Genomic DNA, 17,820 nt, shown 5'->3' on the forward strand with positions numbered 1-17,820 from the left:
AGGCAACTGCCACATCGTTATGCTGGCGCTGGCAAGCAACGAGTGCATCGTGGCTGCGTGGCTTTGGGATTCGTGTACTGTGAAACATCCTTCACCAGTCAATCAAGCGCAGCAGTAGACAACCACCATCAACAACAGACAGGACATGCGTCTATTCATGCGGGCGGTTCCCCACCCCATGTGTCTCAGCATTGTTGGCCTTGCATGTACTCCGCGCATGTCACATTTCATCACACCACAATCACACAAATCAAATAGTGAAATCGAACCCATCCCATGTATTGAGGCCCATGAGACATGGCAAGCCAAACACCACTCAACAAACGTAAGTAACGATGAAATCGCACGACCCAGCACCCTGCACAACCAAGTGATTCCAGTGTCATCACTCAGTTCATCCAAATCTCATGATCTCCGAGTGCTGTGACATGTTGCGTTTGCTTCGTGACAACACATCAGGCAAGCGTGGTATCGTGGGCCTCAAGATCCCACAGCGTGGGTGTCGACTGTCCCTTGACAACGAGGCGAATCAACTCTTTCGTGTCTGCAGATTCATACTGCACAAGATCGTGCGCCACAATCCATCTACATTCTGGCGGATCTGCGCCACGCAGCAGCCATGTGCATGAGATTACAGCAAAGGCATGTTTGCAGGTGTGAGAAACGCAACACGATTGCTGCAACTGCTGTGCATACAACATTTGTGTGTGTGTGTGTGTGTCATGCTCGTGGTGTGCGATGCGTGTGCGTTGTGGATGGATGCACATGCGCGCTTGTGGGCGGTGGGTGAGCGTACAAATTGCCGTGTTTGTGGTGACAGGTGGCAAGAGTTTGGCTTGGCAAGCGATCATGCAAGACAAACCGCTTGCACAAACCTCGCGCTTTCCCACGAATGGCGTTGTCCAGGTGCTCATCGATGGCCGTGTCAACAAAGTGCTCGGCGTGGAAGTAAAAGATGCGCCCCTCCACCCATGCGTTGTCCGTGTTGAGTGGATCATCCAAGTAGATGAACTTGTGACGTGCCTGTGCCTGGCTGGTTGTCATGGTGCGAACAACGGAGTGGAACATGGGGCTGGCTTCCGGGGAAGGCGATTCAGGTGTTGGACTCACGGGCGATGCTTGCCCTTCAGCAATTGTTGTCATGCAGAGGCCTTGTTGCATGAGCAATTTCTGGTTGTCTGCAATGCTCTGTCGCGACGCCAACGACGCCAGGCTGTCTGAAGAGCCGGGCTTCAGCACTGAGGATGCTGATGTGACATCAAGATGCGTAAACGTGTTGTGCTGATCGCTGTCGTGCGTGTCTGCGCCTGTTGTCGCGATTGTTGCATCCACATGCAAGTGTGAGTGATGCTGTGGCTGTGAGTGATGACGGTGCTGATGATGGCGTGGAAGGTGTTGATCTTGCTCTTCCTGGTGATACTGGTGTTGGTGCTGCTGGTGCTGGTGGTAGTTCTGCTCTTGTGAGATTGTTGACGACTGCGTGGATGCCAAGTCTGGCGATGAACCCGAAGCCACCCCTGAAATCACCCGCAGCACGCTCCCACCGCTTCGCTCCTCAACGGTTGCTGATGTGGAATGAACCCTCGCGGGCCTTGTGCGTGTGTATGTGTTTCGGTTGCGTGTGTGTGTGTGTGTGTGAATGTGCATGCGCGCGCGTGGGTACATGTGCGTGTGTGTTGTGGATGAGAGCGGTGGTAAAGTGAGTGAAAAAGTGTATGTGTGTGTGTGGGGGGGGGTATGCACGTGAACAAACAGAACGCATACGAAGCAGCACGCCAACAATGAGCGCACAGTGTGCACCACAGAAATATTCCACTCATCATTGCAAGCGTACATGAATGCGTCTGCCAGTGGATTTGCGTTGTCATGATACAAGTCGACGTCAACACCTCGCAGCTTCCACGTCGTGTCATCTGTGGTCATCCGGTACTTGCTCAAGATGACGTCGAGAGATTTGGCGCGGCCGAGGTGCTGTCCACGCAGTTCCCACAGCAGCTTGAACACCTGCTCACGAGGATCGTTGGCGTCCAAGTGCGATGTTCCACGCTGCACCGGCTTCTCCTCTCCATGTGTCTGTCATGTCATTTGACGTGTGGATCAGTTTGTGAGCGTGTTGTGTGTGGCCGGGAGCAAGCAATTGCACACACACACACACACGTGTGTGCATTTGAAGTAACTATGGACGAGCTGATTGTCACTGTGTGACAATGCCCAAGTTGAAACAAACAGACTCTGCTGGGGACCGCCTGAACGACCTCACCTCCTCGGCCTCATCAGCAACAACTTGGCGAGGAAGGCACCACTTGACTCTGCCATGGTCGTCAACTGCACGAGAACAATCGTGTGTGAGAATACAACCAATGGCAGTTGGCGTCAGCATGTTGCACAGCACGCACGGTGATGCTTTGCTTGAATGTATTTGTTGATTGATGTCACCAGCGAGCAAGGCTCAGCAAGGGACAACACCACTTCATTGTATCCTCCAAAGCATATGCAGAGGTACAAAACACGAATGGCGCCACACCACGCACCATGCCTGACGAGGAGGACCTCCATGACATGCTGTCCAAGCCGCTGCATTTTATTCCCAGTTGTTTCGCATCGCTTCCATCGCGTGAGCACAATCCGGTCTTCTCGATTCGGGCCTGTTGTGTTTGTGTGTGTGTGTGTTCATATGTGTGTGTGTGTGTGTGTTCATGTGTGTGTGTGTGTTCATGCGTTTGTGTGTTTGTAAGGGTGAGTGACAGTATGCGGGTGTTTGAGGGCGTGTAAGAGAGATTGGGGGATTGAGAAAGAGTTTATGTGTGTGTGTGCATGGACGACAGGCAGCAAGGAAGAGCATGTGTACGTCAGAATGTGTGAAAGAGTATGCCAGAGAGATTGAACGTGAAAGTGGATGTATGTGCCGGATACAATACTATCACGTCAGCATTGAAGGTGCACCACACACATGGCACATATGACGCATATAGCTAGAGCACGCCAATACCCACCCATCTTTGGGAAGCGACCGCAGCCCGCACGGCCAGTGCGACCACCCGGATTTCGGACGTGTGGGTCGGGTTGCAACTGCATGGGTGCATGGGCAAGTGAAAAAGCGTACAAGATAAGAAGCAAAGCATCCTGTATTTTGGGAGGAGATGTAACATAACATACATGCAGCCAACTTGCTTTCAGCGTATGCCGCAAGTATGTCATCATCAGCGACGCACGAGCACACGAAAACAATGTGCACACATATGATGCACACGGGTCAGTGTGCATGTGTCAGTACACACTGACCAGCACACACACACACACACACACACACACACACACACACACACACACCTGGACCTCAAGGTTGTACTGGCGGGCCAGCGCCAGCAAGTCATCTGCAATCCTGCTGTCGTGCCAGCTGGCTTCGGCCAAATTCTTGCTGACGTCAAACCCACCCTCCTTTCTCGCCTGTTGTGTGGCGTGTTTGGTGTTGGTGTGAACATGGGTCTGCCTTTTGAGCAGCATACACAGGATTATGGTTACACACACAGGATGCAAACGGTGACATTGTGTTCACGACACAATTGCACTTTCACAGGATACTGCAAATTGAACAACAAACGCCTTTGGTCTGTCTGACAGCACCTGCTCGCGACAGCACGCGTTGCGTTCAGAGTACATGACCTCGCCTGGATGCGTCACCGTGCGCATGCAAGGGCTCTGAAATGGAAAGCAGCACGGAGAAAACAGGAACAGTACACGCGTCAAGCAAGGAAAACGTGAGCGTGGTTGTTGTGGAGCAGGCATCAATGCCAGTCTAACCATCACCGCTGTCCGTGAGCAATTTCATATCACAGCACAGCAGTATGTGTTGCCACCGCGCAATCACACTGGTGGCGCGAAATGCGGGGCGCGTACCCCTGTGTTGAGCTCTTCTTGCCTATCCAGCAACGCAAAGACAGAGAGTGAGAGCAAGGCCAATGGAAGCAGGCCAGGAGCAGAGGGTTAAGGAAGAACATACGTGGGCATGAAGCACTGGCACATCACGTGGGCGGAAGCAGCAATTTCATCACGTCACGAGTGGGGACTTCCAGAGTGTACGCATACAATCACCCCAACACACACGTCAACGTACTGGCTTGCGCGTTCGTGCAGGGATGCTTCGATGCGGCCTGTTATTCAGGTTGAAGCAGGGCATGCGAAAGAGAGCATGTTTGACAGACAACAGCCCACATGAGAACGTGGTGCATGTAAGGCAACACAACACATGCGCCGGGGGGTTGGAAGCATCGTTGACAGGGCTGCTGTATTCGTGGTAAATGCACATGATTTGTGCTGGGTAACATGTATACGACGAGGACAGAAACTCTGCTCGTTTCTGTATCCTCCACTTGGATGCATGTCACGTCACATGCCATCTCAATTGCATGCCGTACCGAGGCGAAGGGATTGTGCCTCGAGCAAATCAAATGTTCGCAGCTGTGCCGACAGCGCGTTGCTGAGCTCATCCAACTCGTCATCCTCGTCGTTCTCCTTGGAGCGATGATGGTGGCTGAAGAAATGACGTGTGGGGGCACATATGTAAATCAAGCACGAGCACACACGCAATGCCGCAAAACTACATGTCAGCATGGCGCGCTGGTGAGAAGAACATCAAGTTTGGAGTGCGTGCTTCCATGGCAGTCCACGTACGACTCGCAAACACACACAAACAACACATGCAGCATGTCCAAACATGTAAGACACAGCCTACAAGTATCAGACTCACTCACTCACATACGCACTCACGCACACTCGAACTCACACACACTCACTCACGCACACACACACACACACACACACCAACCACACTTACATTTCTGTTTCCAGTTCTTGAAAGCGTTCGAGCTCCTTCGGGGGCACAATCGAGCGACTGGCGCTGTGACTGACGTGCGTGTTTCGTTGAAACCGCCGACGAAACAAGGTCCAAAACGCCAGCTCCAGCCACGACAGCGGTGTTGGCAAGTGCGTTCTGTTGCGAAATTCCCAGTACAGATCATAGTTTTGCCGGCGCCAGAATGCCATTGCATCTGCCTCCACTTCTTCATACCGCTTGCCAAACATGGCAATCAGCAGATTCACGAGCATGATGTTCGCTGTGTGCATGTGTATGCGTTTGTGTGCGCACGTGGGTATGAGTTGTGAGCATGCTTGCGTGCAAATGCGTGTCCTTCAATACCTCCCATGGAGCAATGTCGGATCAACAGAGAAACACGCACACGCACATACACTCACACACACGCACACACACTCACACACATGCACACACATGCACGCAAGCGCGACGGTAGGCAACGTACAGACGAAGATGAAAAGGGTCATGTAGATTGGCACGAGCCACCGCCACGACGCGCATGTGTGGAACGGTCCGTCACCCACACATGCCGACTCCTCCGAATACCACTCAAGGAATGACTCGCCAAACACCTGGAACACGGGGACTAGCATAATGTACGACAGCTAGCGAGTGGAGCAGCAGCCATCACAAACATGTATGTGCGTGCGTGCACATATGATGGAGGGAGATGGCTGAAATTCAACATACATGCCGGTAAACGACTGCTGAGCACAACAAACAACAACATCAACAACAACAACAACAACAACAACAACAACAACAACAACATCTTAAACAACAACAACAACAACAGCAGCAGCAGCAGCAGCAGCAGCAGCAGCAGCAATCCTAACACAGCATGTACAAAACGGTATGTCCCACGCCCTTCTCAAAGCGCTTACGTGATACGAGTCTGACTGCCGCTGGTTCTCGTCGCTGGAGAGGACGCTGATCATGGCAAACGCGTACGCCAGCCAAAACGCGCCCAGAAGGAGGATGAACACAACCACATCAGAGAACATGCGGCCCATGATGATGAGCTTTGGGCCGAGGGGGCGAATGAAGGCCGTGAAGCGGAGACATGAGATGTACGCAGCGGCGCAACCAAGACCAAGCAGGATCTTGGCAACGCGGCGGTCGTTCAGGTTAACGCCAGGTGACACCAGCGAAGAGATTCTGAAGCAGAGTGCCAGAAGATAGCACACGCACTGCACCGGCACAAAAAGCACACGTAATCACACACACACACACGCACGCACACACACACACACACACACAAACACATCCACACACGCGTATACGTGCGCATTCACGCAAGCATGGCGTGTCCAGCGTGAGTGGACTGTCTCAAACAGGCATGTGGCGGGATAGGCACTGGGCATAAAGACCTGAACGCATGCAAGACACAAAGTGACAACAGATCCTTGTCGCACGTACGAAGAGGAGGTCGACTTTGTTCCACAGCTCCGAGGACCATCGCCTGATGCCGAGACGCAGCGCTTGCATAACCTCAATCACCATGAGATCAAACATGAAGCAGGCAAGAGCAATCTCCATGTAGGAGAATGTCTCTTGCAGCGGCGTCAGGATCACATACGCATACACGCTGAGAAACGTGAAGAAGGACAAGGCGTGCACATAGAACTGTCGCAGGAAAAACAGGAGAGAGTGTAGTGAGAGTAAGAGGAAGTAAGTGAGAGTAAGTGAGTGAGTGGGTGGATGAGTGAGAGTGAGTGAGAGTGAGTCAGTGAGTGACAGGCGAAGATATACAAGGGCGAAACTGAGCGCTGTCAGAGGAATCCCATCAACCACAACCACCAGATTGTCCTTCATAACCCACAATCTTGCCACGACGATCCCACAAGTGTACATGTGCACTCACAAAATCACGCACATATGCACATGTACGCATAAGCATACAGAAAGACCACCACGTGCACAAGCACATGTACTTTGGCTCCAGCATTGAGCACGGGCGTTTCCTCATTTGGCCCTCGTCCATGCCAGGCTTGCTCCAACACAGCGTCAACGGCAGGGTGGGAGATGAACAGCGTGTTCTCCGCCTCCATCGCCAAGCTCACGCAGTTCACGAGTTGGCCCTGTCGAGCGTCAACCGCACCATCACGCATGGGCGATGCCTCATGAGTGAGCTTACTTGTTCGAGCACTGCACGCGCTGGCGTGGTGTCATGAGTGGCTGCTCACAACTGTAGTGACAACGCAAATGTACAAACGGAGAACACATGATCATACGCACAAAATCATATGCACAACTCATTTACTCACGCTCTCTGGGCCAAGAACGCTGTGTGTGAGTGGAAGCGCCTCGGAGCGGCTGCCAAACAGCTGCAGTTGTTCGCGCTGTTGCAATGCCGCAGCGGCTGTGGATGCTGTTGTTTGCGGTAGCATGGAGTTCTCGTCAAACATCACCAACTTGTCCGTTTTTAGCTGAAGGCAATCGTGTGCATATGGAGATGGAGCGCGACAGTGGAGTGAGATGCACGTGTACAAGCGCGCGCGTGTGTGTAGGGGTGGAGGCGTGGGAGGTGCCTACCACACCCGCGTCTTCTCAGGGATAGAGAATGTGTTGGTGCTGAGGTTACACGTTGTGTGCGTGTGTTGTGCTTGTTGTGAATATGGGTGCAATATGAGTGTTAGCATTCATTCAGTGTTTGTGTGTGTTTGATGCGAACAGAACTGCAAACAGACTCGGCGCTGCCCATGGCTGTGCTCGATACACTCACCAGCGGTGGAAGGGTGTTGAAGAGAGAAAAGGGGCACCACAACAGGGACATGGTTTTGCTCTGGTCTGACTTGTAGCACTACAGCGAGAAACCGTGAGAAGCAAAGAGCCACGAGACACACGCCATGAGTTGTGGTATGCATTGTACCTGGCTTTGGCGTTGCACCATCAGCTGTTAACAAGCAGTCACACACAAGCGCATCATTGCAATTGCTTGACAAGCGCAGAACACAAAGGGAGCTCACCTGATCCAAAATTTCAAACGCGTGTCGCTCAAACTTGTCCGCCATATCCAACATGCGTTTGCGGTCCTGCCGTAGGCAGTACACGAGTGCGTAAAAGTGTGTCAACGTACGCGTATGTGTACAGGCATTTCGTGTGTGAGAGTGTGCATGTGTATGCGTGCACACGGTGCGCGTGCCAGTGAACGTTGGTGTTCACGGTCTCCAAGTGTGTGAACATGCAAGTGTGCATGTGTGAATACAGATGACAATCGTCAGTCAACACATTGTTGTCATCATGGCAAGTGCTGACGCTTGCACATGCACGAGCTTGTCATCCAACAACAACACAAACCGCATGGAAGCGCAGGGATGACTCAAGTTTCTTCAGTCCAGCAAGGGACCGAAGCAGCTGGCACACGAACAGCGCGTTCTGGATGGAGTTGCCTGGTGTGAAATAAGTCGCAGCCGCAAGTTTAAGTGCAGCCCGAGTACAGCGACACAAAACCTCGCACATAAAACAAGCACATGCAATCGCACACACTCATCGCGTACAGCGACAACACAAGCACAACTTCAACACATGCAATGGCTCATAATCCTCACCCCCCTTTCACAAACTCATGCCCTGTAGCTCTTCACACGACGATCAAGCAGCTAGCATCAGCATGGGAGCGGGTGGTGTCAACACAACAAGCAAGCGCACCTCCTCGAACCCAAAACAGACGGGCGAGTTCATATCGCGTGGAGAGGGCAGCCCACACCAGCAGGTGGTGGTACACCTCTGCCTCGCTCAGCTTCTCCATATGGGCAGCCTTCTCGCCAGACACGCTCGTCTTGGACAGTTTGGTGATGAACGCGTCAAGGGTCTGGCCGTTGCGCGCGGTGTCCAGGTAGCGAAAGGTGGACAGCGGAAGGAACGCTTGTGTGTACAGCGGGGCGAAGCGGTCATAATACGTGTTGGCATGTTTGTTGTCTTCGGAGAAGAGAACCAGTGCTGCATACTCCACGATTCCCTTGCCAAGCTTCAACCATGCAATGTTGCACAGCACATGTTGCCACGCAGGTGTAAGTGGCAGATGGTCGATCAAGCTTTGGCAGAGCCGCAACTACAGCAAAGGGAACAACGTGACGCGGTGTGCATGTACTACAATTGCTCAGCCACTTGCACACACGCCACGGAGAGGAGGTTGTTTCTTACCTGCTGTGAGATGAGCTCGACAAAGAAGGCGATGTTGCGGCGCAGGGCCCAGCTCAGGGCGTGGTGGATATCGTTCTTGAACGATGTCTTCTGGTTTGCACTGCAATTCAGAGCAACGTCGGAGAATGCGATGTGGTGTGGAAGGTTGTGGTAGTGATAAGCCGCATGGTGGTGAGGAGGAACAACAACAACAACAACAACAACAACAACAACAACAACAACAACACCACCACCACCACCACCAACAACAACGACAACTTAAACAACAACAACAACTTAAACAACAACAACAACTTAAACAACAACAACAACTTAAACAACAACAACTTAAACAACAACAACAACAACAACTTAAACAACAACAACAGCCGTTACGTTGCTGTCTGAATGAACTTGACCAGCTCGGTGAAATGCCGCTCAGCAAGCGATTTGCGGCTGAACACAAGTGCAAGCTCAAGCTGCGCAAGCTTCAACTACACGCGCGCAAGTTTGCAATCATAATACATGCAAGTCCTATGAAAACACGTGGCTATATTGTGCTTGCGTGTTGATGCACAACAGAAACATGGTCAACCTGAACCCAAACGCGAACCCCAAAACAACCACAACTCGCCAGCAGCGCCAAATAACACATACGCACCTCGTAAGGGTCTGCTTGTGTGGAAGGGCTCGCTCGCTGCATGACGTTGCTGATGGCTTTGAGAATTGAACCGTGCAGCGTCATGCAGGGATTCTCGGCATCAAACACAACCACCTGAATAGGAAGGTGTGGGCCAGACAAGAGTTGACCACAAGACAAGCACGTATTGGCGCACGATGGCAACAAGACTGGAAGCAAACATGCAAGCATTGTGCATTCTGTGTTGTATGTTTGCGTGTACACAGGAACGAACGTGCATGTGCACTGTTACTCTATGACAGCACTAGCCCTTTGTCCACAACCCCTCCCCCTTCGCATGGTCACCACCCAACACGTGTGCGTACCTGATGCTCGAGTGCAACAAGCTCCATAATGTCAGCGTACATCTCCCGCGGGTGCTGCTTGCTGTGCGACGTTGCAGCAAACTCCTTGATCATGTTGCAGAGGCGGCCCCACGTGCAGGCAATGGCAGCCGCACTCTGGTCATGCAGGAACTTCCATGCATACGAGAGAATGCTGGAGAATCGCCCAGTGCCGTCAACCACCTGATTCAAGCGTGCACAAAAACATGTAGGGTTTTGCAAGCAAGGGGCGCAATGAGCTGCTGGGATGCTGCACATGCGTTATTGCAAGGCGAGGGTGCTGGGGGCACGTTTTTCGCTGCCACAAGTGTACATCAACACACGCACTTATGGAAATGCAAAGACACACACAATGCAGCAGTCACACACACACACACGCAAGCAATTCGCACCACAATCGGAGTTCGGAGCGCAATGGCGTGGCGCGTGAGCTTCCACGTCATTGGCCCGCCCTCCACCACCAACATCACAGAGAAGGTGCGATCCGAAGCCTTGAACGTGTCAAAGATGGTGTCAAAACCTGGATGACACAGCGAACAAACAGGTGCATGTGTACGTGAGCGTGTGTGCGCGCGCGCGAGAAACAAAGGGTTGAATAATGTGAGGAAAGTCGGGACACACTGGGCATTGCACTGCGCACAATGTGAAGCTCCACTTTAGCGGAGCTTTCGGCTTCAACTCAGCTTTAAAGCCATGCAATGACATGGCTTCGCTAAAACGCCAATGCCAGTGAGACCACAGTCACGTTTGAAGATGGCGATGTGGTGCCATGGACAAACGCATCGTAGTGTTTGTTGCGCAAGCACGTACTTGAGTAGACCTTGGGATGCTTCCCTCGCCGCGCTCGCTGGTTGCGGTGGCGCTGCAGACCGTGGCGTTGGTGGTGCGTTAAGCGCTGCTGTGCCGGCTTACGCAGCAGCAGCTGCCACTTTGTCTGCGTTGAGGGCACGAAGACCTGCAAGCTTGAAGGCTTGAATTCTCCCTTGAGCGCACTGGTGAGGTCGTTCCAGTACTCCAGCTCGCCCCCGCTGCAGCGATTCCATGTGTGATGTGATGTGATGTGATGTGTGTGTGTGGGGGGGGGGTATAAGCGCGCGATGTGTGTGATATGTGTGCATGATGTGTGCGAGATACATATGTGTGTGTGCGATATGTAATAAGGGTGTGAGGGGTGCATGCAAGATGGCAAGATGCTTGAGTGAACTCTTGGTCGCAAGCATTCGAGCAACAGCGTGCTGGACATGCAGCACGTATGTGTATAATCCACGATACACATCACGTGGACACAGACGAGAAGCTTCCCATTCTCGCAACCCCCGCACCCATTCCCATTGCAGGTCGCGATCCCCATGTCACCACACGCACGACCATGCCAGCTGTACACAACAGCTACGCAACAGCACACACACACACACCCGAATAGCCTCACTGTTTTGTTACCGCTTGAGTCTATTGAAGCGATCGCGATAGAACAGCGCTTCCTCCCCCGCGTCCTTCTCCAAGTCCACGCTCTCGTTGTCGCTGTCATCGTCGTCATCACCAAAGACAGCGGCGGAGCTGGGTCGTGCACTCCTGCGTCCAAATCCGCTTTGGCTGAGCCCGAACATGGACGGTCTGTGGATGTTGTTGTTGCGAGCGGCAGAGGCCGTCTGCTGCTTTGCCCTGGCCTTTGTGCCCCGCCGCCAGCGCTGTAGCAGCACGCTGCCCATGGGCACCAGCGTCTTCAGCGGTGGAAACGTGAAACATTTGTCTGGTGTTTGTAATCACGCACATACATGCAGGTAAGCGAAGTGCGAACACATGGTCTACTGTGAAGGATTGTGCCTGTTGTCCATCAGTCACACTCGTTCAAAGACAACGCACAAGACAACACAACACAGGCAGACACCCGCACACAAACATGCAGACCTACACACATACAAGCATGCACCCACCAATGATCATAAACCACAACAGTTTGGTGCCACTGCAGCTCACCTGAGAGGACGACGCTCGTGTCGACGATTAAACCAGACAGAGATGCGCGCAGCACCTGTACACGTGTCGAACACACAAAACAACCATCATTGCAGTCGTGAGTGCATCACCAAGTTGAAGCAAGGGCAAGCAAATTGCCCCTCTTCCTGCAAGACAGCAATTCTAAACATACGCACACGCATAAGAAACAAAACAACGCACAGATGCACACATATACTCTCACACACACACATGCACAAGAGACCAAAAACACGCACGTCTACGCACAAACACACGTACACACAAGCAAGTATGCAAACGCAAAACGCGCGCACATAAACACATATGCAAATGCAAACACCCATATACGCACGCACACATACACGCACCCACGTACACACACACGCACACACACACACACTCACACACACACACACACAAACACAAACACAAACACTACCACCACCACTGACCTCAACGTCAGTGAGGAGGGTGTGCAGCCTGTTAAACGCGAAGACGTTCATGGTGCAGAGCAAGACACCATCGCGAAACCTGCCCCGCTTCTTTTCCCGCGAGAACATACGCGGGCTGTCCTGCAAACCAGCCGTCCTGACCACACAGGGCGAGATGTTTTCCACGTCGTGGTGGTCCGTGATCACGCCCTGTGCCAGCGCATGTGCAATCATGCGACCGCGCGCGCACGTGCGGTGGTATCCACCAGTTGGGTGCGGTGGTACCTCAACCTGCACCGTGTTCTCCATGTCCATGCGCGCCATCAACGAGTACACATACTGCGAGCACTTTCCCCACGTGTCCTCCCAGGCGGACTGGCGCAGCGTCGACTGTGGGTTGCATGAGTACAGCCATGGCCGCGCCTCGCCGTCGCCAGACACGTGCTGCTCGCCGGTGACCGTGCCAAGCTGCACCACCACACGCTCGTCCGTTGCGCCTGGCGGTGTGAGCAGGTCCAGCAGGCGATACAGGCGCCACAGCGAGCTGGAGAAGACAGCATCGACCCCGCCACCCGGTCGCCCCGTCAACGTGCTGCGCCGTGATTCCGGCTGGCTGTCACCACCACCGCCGCCGCCGTTGGAGAAGCGCTCCGATGCCTGTCTGCTCACGTGCTGCCTTCGCTCGGCCTCCAGCTGCAGAAGACCACCGCGGCCCATGACAAAGTGCAGCACGATCGTCACGCGGGCCTTGCTGCTGGGCGTGTTCTTCGTCAGCTTCGTGATCCAGGCGTGCGTGTACTTGATGAGGTAGTATGCTGCGCGCACCCCCATGTGCTCGGATTCATTCTCGCTGTCGCCAACAACAAAGTGAATGGCCCCGTCCTGGTCCATACGCTGCGCTACGAAATCCGCCCACGCTTGCAGCCGCTCTTCCTCAAACGCATCGTTCCCGCCACCGCTACCACTGGCGCTCGCGCTGTTGCCATGCGACCTGGACAGCATGGCTGATTCGGCGTTTTCCTCCTTCAGCAGCTTGCGCAGGCCGTACAACACAGAGTCTGTCAGGTAGTGGAACTTGTTTTCGGGCGCCACGCCGCGCGTGTATGTGTGCCAGGCGCTGTTGTCGCCAGAGCCAACACGCTCTAGATACGGGTTGTTCACCAGAATGTAAAACGAGTGGTTGTCGTCCAGCGAGCTGTTGTGGTGGTGTCGTGTGTGGGTATGTGGTGGGTGCATGTGTGCATTCGTGAGAGAGTGAGAGAGTGAGATTGTGTGTGTGTATGTGTGTGTGTCTCAGGATGCCTTGGCGTGGTGTGACTTCCACTGACACGCATGAGTGATATTCTTGGGGTTGATGTGCGCACCCAAACAAGACGCAACTCTCAAAACCAGCAGCAACAAACGCACACACACACACACGTGGAGGATCGCTGTCCTCCTGCCATCAACGCATGCATACACCCTCACGTACTCGTACGTGCACACAAAGACACACACCATATAAACACACATGTGCACACATACGTACACGCACACAGTTTGTCCCGCACGCAGCATACGCACCTGGTTGTGGTTGAGGCATAGTCGTCAAAGATTATGTTCTCAAGTGTGCTATTGCCCACCTTCTTTGCTTCGAAATCGACGTGCTGTGCATGCACAATTCCAATCACGCGCACATACCGTGACTCCTCCAGGAACGAGTTCAGGCTCTTCTCCAGCACATCTTCGCTCTGCGATCCCATCGAACCCACGCTTTGTTGTTGTTGCTGTTGCTGTTGTTGCTGATGCTGTTGTTGCTGCTGTCGCCCCTGTGCTTGCCGCTGCTGTCGCTGCCGCGGGTTCCTTGAGTGTCTTGCAGCTGATTCCTCGCGCGCGCGACGGCGGCGACGAGCAGGCGTGCGCTTGAGCCTGCGCCGCTTGCCCGCACCCCGCTGGTCACCATCACCACTGCCGCCACCTGTGTGAGCTGCCGTGAGCGCCGCAGATGACGACGCCGACGTTGGGGCGGAAGAGCGTGATCGCTCGCTGGACGGGGCGTGGTGGCGCCGTGGGCGGTCCTTCACCACCTGCTCGTACTCGCGCGTGAGACGCAGGTCTGACGGCTGCTTGCGCCCGAGAAGCTCGCCCACCACCTTCATCACGCCGCAGTTGCAGCCGCCTGTGAAGATCCACGTGGAGGTGACGTTGCTGCAGCGGTGCAGGCCCTGACTCAGCACAGACCGCATCTTGTGCGCCAGAATGAGGTCTTTGGCACCGCCCGTCACGCTCACCACGAGCCGCGGCCGCGAAAATCCGAGCGGCTTGCACGGAATGTCCTCAAGCACCTCCCCTTCGTCCTCGCTGGAGGAGCTGTCGTCAAACAGTACCCACCGCCGCGATGTGCTGCCGCCCGCAGTGCTCACCCCCGATGACGTCGCTGCCGCGGATGATGATGATGATGCAGTCGCCGCAGCCGTTGGCCGGGTCATGCGCCAGTGACCGGACAAGTTGGCGGAGTTCTCGTCCAGTGCAGTCAGGCTGTTGGGTGCGGTGCCCTTTTCCTTCTTGCTGTGGCGCTTGCGGGATTGCCGCCGCACGAGGTCCTCCTTCATCTGCTTCTTGTCCAGCATCCAGCGCAGCAGCCGTTCCGGGTTCGCGCCCGTTTGCACCTCCACAAACCCGCACTGGCGGTCGTGTGTGCTGATGTGTCCAAACGCGGTGCAGTCCGCCTCCACCTGCGCCCGCATCCACGCCAGCACGGCCGTGTCGCCTTGCAGGGACGTGAACACGCTCAGGCCAGCGTGCTGCTGCGGCCGCCGCTGCCCACGAAGACTACCGACCACGCTCGGGGAAACAGGGACGGGCTTGTGTTCTGTGAGACGCCGCTTTACGGTCGGGAAGTGCGTGACGCGGGTTGGTGCTCGCTTCGCAGCCGGCGTTGATGCTGGAGTTGACGTTGTCGACGACTTGAATCGCACACTGGAGAAGGACGAGGACGCTGCCCCTGTTGCACCTGCTGTGCTCGAGAGCGCTGCAGCTGCCCTTCTCACGGCATTTCTCATTGGCGTGCGATGTACTTCTGGTGAGGAGTTGCCGTTCATCCAGCGGTCATCATCATCTTGCTCGTCCTCCCCGTCACTGTCACTATAATCAAGTTCGTCTTCATCGGAGCCGAGTTGAAGCTCTTCATCGTCATCATCGTCATCCTCGTCGTCGTCGTACTGGTCGTCATACTCGATGTCATCGTCGTCGTCACCATACTCAACGTCGTCATCGTCGTACTGGTCATCGCGCACTTCGTGCTCTCTGTCACCATCATCAGCAGCATCGTCATCATCAATCTCACCGCCAGCGTCGGTGATTGCATCGTTAATGATGCGGGTGGCGGGCTGCTCTGCCTCAGATTCACTTCGTGTTTGCTCGTCATTGTCGCCGTTGTTCTGCAGCAAGTCTGCGCTGGTTCGTGTTTCGTTTGCGTTCCGCGCCCTGTTTCTAACGCTGTCGAACACATCGTCCACGTCAAGCACAATGCTGCGTTGCGAGGCGTGCGATGGGGCCTCGGATGCAGGTCGAGTGGAGCGTGCACTCCCTTGCAGATCTGTCGAGTTGCCGCCAGCATCAGCGTCACCACCTGCAGTCGCGTGGTTGTCTTCGCCTGTGCAACCACCAACGTCTTCGTCGGTGCCTTCTGCGCCTGCGTTCGGTTGCACTCCCGTCCCACTGAGTGCTGCCGATGGTGGTGATACTGTTGGTGAAGCGTTGCTGGTAGTGGTGGTGGTGACATCGATGGCCAGTTGTGCTGCCTCAGTTGAGGACGCCCCTGGAGCTACGTCCAGATGTAGCACAACCTCCGTGGTGGTTGTAGTCGTTCGTGGTGCTGAACCTGACTGTGGGATTGTGTCCACTGCCTCTGGTGGTGCTGGTACTGCCACGTCCCGACCGCCACCGACGCCCGATGCTTGTTGTTGCTGTTGCTGTTGTTGTTGTTGTTGTTGTTGTTGTTGTTGTTGTTGTTGTTGTTGTTGCTGTTGCTGTTGCTGTTGTTGTTGTTGTTGTTGTTGTTGTTGTTGTTGTTGTTGTTGTTGTTGTTGTTGTTGTTGTTGTGTGTCATGCTTGGCGGAGCTGACGACGTCGTCGCTCGCCTCGAGGTGTTCTGGTGCAGCTAGGCCGGGCGGCAGGGGTGCATTGCCATACACGGCACTGCCGCTGCCGGCGCGGCTCAAACGGCCTGTGTGATCGGGGCTTGTGTGCTGCCATGAGCCGTCCTCGCCACCTTCGCTGGCATCACGGGTGTTGTTGCTGCCATCCGAAGGCACGGAAAAGTCAATTTCCCTTCCCCAACAGTCGTGACAACGACGGAAAGGAGTGTGTGTGTGTGGTGGGGAGGGGAGGGGACGGGAAAGGGAGTGCACGCACAGCATGACGAAAACCAAGCCATGACGTGGTTCTGTGAGAACTTTGCGCAGTGAAACATCAATGCAGTGCAACTTCCAGGTGCTACAGGCATATGCCACCCAACACAAGCACACCTGCGCACACAATAGAGCTGGCAAGCAACCCAAGCTGAGTGGCAATTGGATAGTTGTTGCTAGAAGCCGTAGATCGGCTGTGATTGGGGGGCGAGACTGCACGTACCTGTGTTGTGATTCGATCTGCGAACTGCCAGTTGGGCTGCTGGGCCTGCTGTGGATGCGGCGATTTATCACGAGGACCCGCTCGCTTCATGCTGGCGGTGTTGTGGTGCGTCGAGGACAGCGCGCGGCGTGCGACCGCAAGAGACTCACACACCACAACACACTAACAAAGCACCTTGCCACACCTTCTCCTTTCTTGCTTGCGCTGTGCACGGACTTTGTGATTGCCCGCTCCCCTCAACCAAAACACAAGAAACTTTGGGAAAACACCCGTCGACTTTCGACCGACTATGAAACGGGGTGCTGGCGATGATGTCATCAGGAGAGCGAAACTGCAAATGCGAGCACGAAGGAAGCACAATTCAACCATCAATGCACACAGCACACACGCACACACACACACACGCTCACACACACGCTCACACACGCTCACACGCTCAAACTCTCTCTGTCACTCCCGAAATATCCATTTCCCATGTGAGAAAGCTCGGCAAGGCTTCGTTTAATACACAGAGAAACTCACGTTGGTGGTTAGGGTCAACCCAAATGCATTCGCGTATGTATTAGGGGTTGGCACTGCGTGGCTTGTGGGGAGGTGGCTTGCGCGGAACTGGCCTGCGCAACATACTGTCGCGCCGCTCAAACACTGCATCTGCTCCAACCTGTGTTGAGACCATGTGTGAGTGAGTGAGTGAGTGAGTGAGTGAGTGAGTGAGTGAGTGAGTGAGTGAGTGAGTGAGTGAGTGAGTGAGTGAGTGAGTGAGTGAGTGTGTGAGTG

The 17,820-nt window shown here is 54.3% G+C and overlaps 2 protein-coding genes across 2 annotated transcripts in view; both read right to left on the bottom strand.

Annotated features, from left to right (window-relative positions):
* Nucleotides 1-455: 455 nt before the first annotated feature.
* On the bottom strand, nucleotides 456-17,133 carry PTSG_00951 (uncharacterized protein; the record flags this gene model as incomplete). Its single annotated transcript, XM_004998367.1, has 32 exons — nucleotides 456-601; nucleotides 876-1,591; nucleotides 1,835-2,073; nucleotides 2,261-2,325; nucleotides 2,532-2,645; nucleotides 2,994-3,069; nucleotides 3,331-3,447; nucleotides 3,625-3,699; nucleotides 4,093-4,151; nucleotides 4,416-4,531; nucleotides 4,835-5,114; nucleotides 5,319-5,478; nucleotides 5,758-6,063; nucleotides 6,293-6,499; nucleotides 6,808-6,954; nucleotides 7,141-7,302; nucleotides 7,599-7,676; nucleotides 7,843-7,908; nucleotides 8,174-8,265; nucleotides 8,525-8,843; nucleotides 9,020-9,119; nucleotides 9,395-9,492; nucleotides 9,660-9,773; nucleotides 10,004-10,204; nucleotides 10,414-10,541; nucleotides 10,832-11,049; nucleotides 11,462-11,771; nucleotides 11,999-12,053; nucleotides 12,451-13,624; nucleotides 13,993-16,382; nucleotides 16,536-16,740; nucleotides 17,069-17,133. The coding sequence occupies 32 exons, from the start codon at nucleotides 17,131-17,133 to the stop codon at nucleotides 456-458; spliced, it is 8,598 nt and encodes a 2,865-aa protein (XP_004998424.1).
* A 396-nt stretch (nucleotides 17,134-17,529) lies between these two features.
* PTSG_00952 (uncharacterized protein) overlaps nucleotides 17,530-17,820 on the bottom strand; it is a 2,882-nt gene continuing 2,591 nt past the window's right edge. The window contains exon 10 of the mRNA XM_004998368.1: nucleotides 17,530-17,704. Within this exon, the coding sequence (XP_004998425.1) occupies nucleotides 17,606-17,704 (99 nt within the window). The 3' untranslated portion in view covers nucleotides 17,530-17,605. The remainder of the gene's footprint in view (nucleotides 17,705-17,820) is intronic.

This window comes from Salpingoeca rosetta (assembly GCF_000188695.1).
Source record: "Salpingoeca rosetta unplaced genomic scaffold supercont1.2, whole genome shotgun sequence".
Classification (NCBI taxonomy): Eukaryota; class Choanoflagellata; order Craspedida; family Salpingoecidae; genus Salpingoeca; species Salpingoeca rosetta.